Raw genomic sequence first — 9,351 nt, forward strand, 5'->3', positions numbered from 1 at the left:
GTATGAGCTGCATCTTTCTGAAATATAAAATATTTACGCGAGATGCATAATTTTGAAAAAAATGTTTAAGAAAGAGCATTATTTTCGGGAAAATAAATATCGTGACAATTTTAAATTGGCATATTTATTATGTTTGAATTGTGTTTAAAATATTTTGCATATACTGTCGCGATAATACATCTATATCGAAAAATATTTTCAAACTTGTGAATGGGAATTTCTATGTTGGGTAGCTGAGACAACCACTTGGAATGATATACACTACCGATTGTAAACTTGTATTATTGACACCTTATGCCTAGATAGGCAGAAAGATTAGAAACGGAAAGATTGAAGGTACGAGCTCACCTTATCTCAAGTATGGAAAGAGATTCAAGGTGCGAGCTCACCTTATCTTAAGTACAGAAAGAGATTGAAGGTCGGAAGTTCCACCTTATCTTTTTCTAAAGGCATGTTTATTGATCTTATTACATTCATTTAATTATAGCAGTTCACCTCAATAATACAATTTTAAAATCGGCTGTTATATCTATCTTGAAGTGTGTACGCCAAGGTCCAACTTAATAATGATATTCTCAATGGTTTTTTAAATTTATGCTCGCGCAGTCACAAACAAGGGAAATATGTATCTTTTTCGGATCTTGCATGGTCTCGCACGTGTATTTGAATAATTGTTTTGAGCACGAAGGTGCTCTATGTTATGTACTAAACTCTGCTTTTTAGTTGTTTCAGCGATCAAAGAATATTTAGTTCTCCACTACAACAAGCTACACTGAAGAACTAGGGGTAGTTGTTATGCCACATTTTGGCATGACAAATACTTTTTAATAATTCCGTAATTTGTTAATTATTAATTACGATTAATAATTAATTGCTTAAGGCCCAAGTTATCCTCTCTCTTAAATGAGGAAAAAATCAATCTCAATAAATCAATAGCGGAAAATATCTCTCAATGATATTCTTCAAATCAGGAAGATATCACAATGTTCAGATTAAATCAGATAAAATCATTAATTACCATATTAACGAAACTTATCCCTAATGTCTCTTAGGGATAAACCCAAATTTCAAAGAACTGCGTAGGCTTGATCCAATATAAATTGGTACGCAGGCATCTTGGCAAAGGGATCCGATACAACGAGAAAAATCGAGACACCTCCCATGTCCAACCCTTCTTTTTTAAACCCTAATCTTACAATTATATTCAAATCACTCTAATATTCCAGCAACCCTCCGATTTCGTGTTGTTACGAAATTCCTCCAACAACAAAAATGTTTATCTCTTGTAGCTATGGATGAAAGGTTAAGCTCATATGCTCTTATTGCACGAGTGGCTGTTGATGTTACAATTCCGTTACTTACATGATTTTATCTGAGCGCTATTCGAGGCTTCATCAGGTATGCTTTTAACTTCGTGTTAAACATATTGTTCAATGATATTGCATTATTTTGTTTTATACCAGCTTTTATGATTTTTAAACTATTTTTGTGTCTTTCAAACATTATTATTCGGAAGATATGATACATTTCTCTCAAATATTTCCAGTTTTCCATACCAATCACATAAATTAGGAATATTTAAGATCTAATTTTGAACTTCAATATTAGTAACTGCGAATATTTATGTGCCATACTCAAGCTTGGGTCCTGTATCTTTTTAACTAAGAATATTAGTAATATAAACTACTATAATATTAATATAATAATTGTACTATATATTAGTTATAACAACTGTATATAATTGAAAATCTAGATTGTAAAGCTTTTAAATATGTTGTTTAGTTGCTGATCTACAAATTACCGGAATCTACAACTTCCAGCCCTGAAAATAAGGTGTAAGAGGTTTGTTAATCTAATAAAAATGAAAGAGGTTTCTCTTAAGAGTTATTGAAATTACTTGTGTAGATCTAAGATGACCATATATAAATGAGTAATAAAAATTTATACATAGGGGTAAGTTTTGATTTTGTTCGAATTCCTTAAGGAGAACCTTCAAAAGGCAGAACCATAGTGACTCGCCTATGCTCTGCATAATCCGGTCGTGCACCATTTTTCTAGACTCGACACCAGGTAGTCGAGTGCTTCCGCAATAGGAGATGGCCCATGTGAGTTGTTTATGTCAATTTTGGGTATCGAATTGTTAACCTAACTCTCTAAGATCGCTTTGCTCACTTGACAAGCTGGATGAAATTGAGGTAAAATAGTATCATTGTGAAACAAATACATTGAATTCATTCTTATTGGGAGTATAAAAAATTGTTGAAGTAATGAAAATGTAACATTTTCTACAGCCGTTTAATATCACATACATTTAAAGATCATACTTTTAGAGTTAGTTTTTTTTTTAATTCTAATCCTACTCATAAGACTAATTCATCCATTTCTGTATTATTTTAACGAGTTAAAATACCGACTAACCAATTAATATTTCGACTACAAAAAGTGAATATATATCGGTACATAAGCATTTTTTTGTATTATTTGTAATTTTGTTTTTTAAAGGGGATGGGTCTGTGGCAATGGTTTGCCACAGACTGTTTATGTAACAAACGGTTTTTCAACCACAGGATGAGGCAATGAAGGGCTAAGATGAAGACAACATGCCCCAGAGACCGCTGACGTTGTCCGTGGTCCATGTAGACGGACCGCTGATATTGTCTGCAATTGGGGACTGTTCCCTTATCCACAGCAGTCCCCTCCTCACCCTCATTTCACCACATACTACCACACAAAAAACTTAAAATACACTTTCCAAGTTCAACATTTTAGGCAATTTTGGGGAAAGTTTTTAAAGAAATTCAAGCATCTTTCTCGATTCAAGGTATATTACTTCTCTTGAATTTTATTTTATCATGGCGGATAATTTATTTGCTTGTATGTTTCGTCATAAACATAAAAATGAGAAAAAAGAGAGGGTATTGGTCATGTTTTACATCTTGATGATTTAAGTACTAGTGAAGAACCTAGAACCCCTGTATTTTTTGAAGATGATGAGTTTGTAGATAATATTGAGAAAAATGAGGAATTTATTAATTTAAATGATGATTTGGTTGATGTTGAGGATGAAGATGATAATGTAGAGGATGAAAATGAGCTAGAAAATTATTATGTTGAGGATGAAGATGATAATGTAGCGGATACAAATATGTATGAAAACATTGATGGTGGAGGAGTTCCATATATGAATCAAATTTTCCAAAGTTTGGATGAGGCCGGTCATTTTTTTAGGGCTTATGCTTTAAGAAATGGCTTTGTCATTAAAATTCAAGCGACCCATCGTAATAAAGAAAATGAGATATATGGTCGTCTACATGTTTGTAGGCTTTCGGGAAAAAGTATCATCGGCGAGAGTAGTAAAAATAAACGGCGTCGAGAGGTTCTTCCTTAAAGTGAGTGCAAGGTGAGGATGTATGTGAATTATTAAAAGAAAAAACGTCTTTGGGAGATAACTATCCTTGAATTGGTACACAACCACGGCCTTGTTTACCCTAGAAAGATGAACTTGGTACAACGCGAAATACATGTCAAACCACTGCCCGTAGTTTGATTAAAGTGCTTTATGGTTCGGGGGTTCGTAATTGTCAAGTGATGAATATCATTGGTAACATTCATGGAGGTAATGATAAATTTGGATTCAATGTTCAACATGTTAGGAATGTGATAAGAGATGAGAGGAAGAAAATGTTTGATATTAGTGATGCCCAAGCGGGGTTGGACTTGTTGCATAGGTTGAATGAAGAAAGTGGTGCTAAATATTTTATTAGGACCGAAGTTGATGAAGAGAATCGTGTGAAGTGTCTTTTATGGATTGATCCGAGATGTATAATGGCCTACCAAAATTTTAACGATGTTGTGGCTTTTGATACCACTTATCGGAAAAATAGATATGCAATGCCATTTGTCCCATTTACCAGAGTCAACCATCATTATCAATCGGTGATTTTTGGGTTTGCACTAATGTAGGATGAACAGACGTCAACTTTTCAGTGGATTCTTCATACTTGGCTTGAAGGTGTAGGGAATAAGCCTCCAATGACTATAATAACGGATGAAGATCAAGCCATGGAAAGCGCTATTGCGGATGTACTCCCGAATACTACCCATTTATTGTGTTCTTGGCACATAAGTTAAAAATTCCCCGAGAAATTAGCTCATTATTATTCTGCTTTTCCGGAATTCAAGACGGACTTCAACCATTGTATTTATAATTCCCTCAATGAGGATATTGTTGAGGCTAGATGGGAATCATTTGTGGATTAGTATCACTTGAAAGAGCATAAATGGTTAAATGGGTTATATGAGTTGAAGCGCAAGTCGATTATTGCATATACTAGAAAAACATTTTCGGCATTTCAAAATAGTACATCGAGGAGTGAGGGGATGAATTCTTTCTTTGATAATTATGTGAGTTCAGAAACAGGGTTGAAGAAATTCATTGAAAATGCCCAAAAAATATTGGGAAGGCAATTAATGAGGGAGAAGGAAGAAGATTATGTCACGGTTAATCTAAAGCGTCCCTTGAAAATGCATACCACATTGAAGTATCATGGTTCTTGTATTTACACCAAGGAAATGTTTAGAAGATTTCAAGATGAATTGGTTGAGTCTTCAAATACTTTGCTGACAAAAACCTACGAGCTTATGAAGATGGGGTAAGACGAGTGGATGTCTATACGTATTATAGTTGTTATAGGCCCATGTCCAAGCCTACGAGAATAAATGTTTATTTTGTTGCATTTGACAAAGCAATCTTGTTGGGAATGTGTATGTATAGAATATTTGAACATTCGGGGCTAACTTGTAGACATATATTTGCGGTCTTCACTAAGAAATGGATTTCAGAAATTCCCCCATATTTCATACACTCGAGGTGGAAAATGCATGCCAATAGAGTCAATGGTGTGTTGTTTTACAATTTGGATGTTGGACAAAGTCAAGAGATGACCTCAACCGATCGATTTAATAGCATGACAATGCTAACCATGAGTTTTGTCAAAGTAGCATTGCATCTGAGGAACGGTATGATTATTCCGTTGGAGTGATGAATCGAGAAATACCAATTCTCGAAAGAATGAGAGTTGATGAAATTAATTCTTACGAAAGCAATTCACATGCTCCAAACACAAGTGCTCATGGAGAACCAATTCTTGACCCTATTGTGTCCCAAACTAAAGGGAGAAAAAAGGATGTTCATTTCAAAAGTCCCATAGAATCGGTCGGTTAAAAAGAGAAGCCTCGAAGAAAGTGCACCTATTGTCAAAAGGAAGGCCATGATAAAAGAAAGTGTGCTAGTAGACTAGAAGGTCTTAAAAATTTTTAAGAATCGCAATATAATTAGTTGTGTAGTATTTTTAACATAATGTCATAATCTTGTAATGAATTTGAATTTTTAGTATTTAATATTGCTTCTTTTTTTGGTATGTTTTATTGTCATATAATTATGTTTTATTATCATAGGTTAAATGACTAGTGACAACAACTCCGATCATAGTTGTGAGTTGATGCCCCTTGTGGACAATGATAAGCCACCCCATGTGGAGGAAGAGGAAACAGACTTGTACCCTCCCGATTAGGAGGCTTATAGGGCCAAACATTGGATCGAGGCATGCAATTGGATGGGGGTAGTGAACCGTGGAACTTGGTGAACTCTCATCCGATCTGTACTTCCTTCCGATCTTGAATTTGGACACAACACGCCCGATGGAAAATGGAAAAAATCAGGATGGAATGGTGATAAGCTTGTTAAATATGATTGGATTGCCGATAATATAAAGTTGAGGCCTCGTGAGGGTTGTTAGATATTGAATACAACACAGGGGGCTGAATGTGTTTTAGATATTTTAGCCTTTTTCAAACTATTTTGGATGGTGAAGAAAACAAATTAATTTATGGAGATATTGTGTTTAACAGAATTAACAAAACATGCACAACAAACACAATATTTTCAAAACTTACTTAACTTTGTGTTAAAATTAAGTATGTCTTGCTACAAATTTCTGGGTTCTTTTGTAAGTAAAGAACTCAGCTTCTATCTTTTTAGAGTTACAAGAAATCTAGATCTGTTTTGTTACTACTAAAATAAAGGACCATTATTTACTTTATAGATTAGTAAACCCAGGTTTACACAACATACAATAAGATGTACTAAACCCTAGTTTAAGTTATCTCGAAATCTTTCCATTTCTGGCTTTGTGAATCTTTGCAAATCGTGTAGGTTTGTGACTTTCCTTTGTCAGTTAATCTTCACCTTTGATCTTTCACTCTTCAATCTGCTTTTGTGGACTTCTCATTGTAAGTGATTAGATCATTTTTTCATCGATAATCTTGAATATTTAACTTGTTCGCATTTTGTACTTGATGTTCATATCGAGATCTCCGGTTTGTTGTATAGAGAACTGACATCTCGATAAATATAATAGCTTATCGAGATCTCTTAGTTCTCTATAAGTGTCTTTGACTTGTCGAGATCTTTGAGTTCTCTATAAGTGAACTTGTCTTGTCGAGGTCTCCAAAACTCTACATGTAGAAATGAATTGTCGATATCTTTGAGATCTCTATAAGCATTTTGACTTGTCGATATCTCTGAGATCTCTAATGAGAAAATTGACTTGTCGATATCTTCAATCTTCATATCTTCATTTTGACTTGTCGATATCTCTGAGTTCTCTATATACAAAATGACTTTTCGATATCTCAGAGATCTCTATATATATATATATTTTGACTTGTAGATATCTCTGAGATCTCTGATGAGAAATTGACTTGTCAATATCTCTAATCTTCATATCTTCATTTGACTTGTCAATATCGATGGGAATTCTTGTAAAGTGGCATCTATGACACTTATTTATGCTCTAATAAGCTTTGAGTTGGTGTATTTGTACTCAAGTTATTTATGTTTTAACGTATTTTCAAGTGTTTTTGCATTTCAGGATTTACTTCGTGAATCAGGTGAATTAGCATTGTTTTGATACTAATATAGTGTTTAAGATGTGTTGAAATAAAAGCTTGAAAGATTGGCTCGAAGCTGCAAGGAATAAAGAAGAAGAAAAAATAAAGTTTTGGCAGAAGGCAGGCGCGCCCGCGCTGGCGTTGCGCGCGACCGCGCCGGGGGAACAGAAAGTCAGCGCGTCCGCACTGGTGAAGCGCGCGGCCGTGCTGGTGAAGCGCGCGGCCGCGCTGGGTCGGGATAAACAAATCCCGATTCTTTTGCAATTCGAATTCTGGACTCCTGGAATGCATGGACTGCTATATAAACATAACTTAGGTCATTTTTAAGAGATATTCAGATATTCAGAGATCTCAAGACATCAAGGAGGGAGAAGACGGCAAGAGACCTTTTGGCACAATTCAACAAAGGCGTAGACGAACTAGTTTATTCTTGTGAATATTTGTTTTGAGTTGTAATTTGGAGGCTTGTTTCTTGTTTTGCTGAACCTATATTCTTGATTGTACTTTGATTTATTTATTCGTATAAAGACTATATTTGCTATATCATATTTTCATTGGAATCCACGTTGGCGATGAGTTCGATTATGGGCTAATCGTTATCGTGGGGTTCTAGTGGATTTACTTATGGATTTCTTTAGTTAAATTGTTTAATGCCTTAGTGTGTGGTGATTGTATGATATCCTAATATTGGTTGTGCGTATTCATCTTGTGAGCCTCGCGAGCTTATAAGATAGTGTGTTAATTATTAATGAAGTGAAAGTGAATTTAAGGATTTAGAACTTGCCATGCTAGCATAGGTTCATGTATTGTTATACATGATTTGTAGGTAATTTTACCCATCTTACTTGCCCTATGTAATCAAGATAGATAACTTGTGCTTAAACCGTTATGTTGTCAAATTCTATAGACATATAGGGTCTCAATATAATTGGTGCCTATTCAGCTTCCATCTCTTTTGTGGATGTCTGGTAGAATGTTACTCGTGCAACGAAAGTTGGCGTTTAACAGTTTCGTGTTGTCTGATCAGTGTCATCACCATTGCATGCTAAGGTTAAGAATAATAAGGCTATTGAATGAAGTTTTTTAATGAAGTTAGAATTCCATGTCTGTCATATATATTTACTCAATCTATCTTATTCTCGTAGTTATAATAGTTAGCGTAATTCTTATTTATAAATATTCTCACTTGTTAAACTCTTAGCATTGAATAATATCCATACATTATTGCTTAGGTGCGTAATTTAGATAGTTAATCAATACAGTCTCTGTGGGATCGAATCTGATTTATATCTTATACTACTTGTGAACTCGTATACTTGCATGTAATATTAGCGCGTGTTTAGCGACTAACAAATTTTTGGCGCCGCTGCCGGGGACTACAGTGTTAATTACTAGTTTATGTTCTTTCCATCAGTGGTCGTTAAAGTTCATTGACTCGGACATTGTTAATTATTTGTTCCTTGTTTTATTTCAGGTGATCTAGCGAGGGTGTATGTATACGCGTTCGCGTACTCGTAAGAGAACAATGGATAAAGCCGAGGAAGAACTTGTGGTTGTTCGTAGGGAAGTTTTTGAGGATGAAAAGAAGGTAGAAGAAGAAGAGAAAGTTGAAGAGCCAATTTTAGTAGCTATGGGTGATTAAGTAGAAAATCTGAAGGCTTTGATGGACTACTCCAAGCCAAAGATTAATGATATTTAGTCTAGCATCATTAGACCAACCATCGCGGCTAACACTTTTAAGATCAATTCAAGCACGATCCAGATGATACATAACTCAGTTCAGTTTGGGGGTTCTCCTACCGAAGACCCCAACATGCACATCAGGGATTTCATCGAGATCTGCAACACTTTCAAGTTCAATGGTGTGACTGAAGGTGCTAACAAGCTGCGACTCTTCCCATTCTCTTTGAGGGACAAAGCTAAGTACTGGTTACACTCTTTACCAGCAGGGTCTATCACAACTTGGGAAGATCTTGCTCAAAAGTTTCTGACTAAATTTTCTCCCATGGAGAAGACTGCAGCAATCAGGAATGCTCTTACCCAGTTCGCCTAGCAAACTGGAGAATATCTGTGTGAGGCTTGGGATCGATATAAGGAGATACTAAGGAAGTTCCCACACCATGGCATGCCTGATTGGATGATTATCAACTATTTCTATAATGGATTGGGTCCTACTTGTAGGCCCATGCTTGATGCAGCATTAGGAGGAGTCTTGCGGGCTAAGAGCTATGATGAAGCTTATGATCTTATTGAACTGATGGCTGCTAATGAGTACCAGAATCATTCCCAGAGACTGACTCAGGGAAAAGTGGTAGGAGTTCCAGAGTTGGATGCAGCAACTGCTATAGCTTCCCAACTTAAGGCTTGGACAATGAAGGTGGACACTTTGGATAATTATGG

The 9,351-nt window shown here is 35.5% G+C and overlaps 1 protein-coding gene and 1 non-coding gene across 2 annotated transcripts; one reads left to right on the forward strand and one right to left on the reverse strand.

Annotated features, from left to right (window-relative positions):
* Positions 1-3,145: 3,145 nt before the first annotated feature.
* Positions 3,146-3,963, forward strand: LOC141674192 (protein FAR1-RELATED SEQUENCE 5-like). The gene is made up of 2 exons (XM_074480916.1): positions 3,146-3,376; positions 3,493-3,963. The coding sequence occupies exons 1-2, from the start codon at positions 3,146-3,148 to the stop codon at positions 3,961-3,963; spliced, it is 702 nt and encodes a 233-aa protein (XP_074337017.1).
* A 5,008-nt stretch (positions 3,964-8,971) lies between these two features.
* Positions 8,972-9,078, reverse strand: LOC141676420 (small nucleolar RNA R71). The gene has a single exon (XR_012557011.1). It is a non-coding gene; the product is annotated as a small nucleolar RNA R71 (small nucleolar RNA).
* Between the last annotated feature and the right edge of the window lie 273 nt (positions 9,079-9,351).

Source organism: Apium graveolens, chromosome 7 (assembly GCF_009905375.1).
Source record: "Apium graveolens cultivar Ventura chromosome 7, ASM990537v1, whole genome shotgun sequence".
Lineage (NCBI taxonomy): Eukaryota > Viridiplantae > Streptophyta > Magnoliopsida > Apiales > Apiaceae > Apium > Apium graveolens.

What these genes read in the sequence shown, in the direction of transcription:
- LOC141674192 (XM_074480916.1), top strand. Translation starts at nt 3,146, where the DNA reads ATGTATGAAAACATTGATGGTGGAGGAGTTCCATATATGAATCAAATT. An exon ending in AAAATAAACGGCGTCGAGAG is followed by an intron (nt 3,377 to 3,492) that starts GTTCTTCCTTAA and finishes TGTTTACCCTAG; the next exon opens with AAAGATGAACTTGGTACAAC.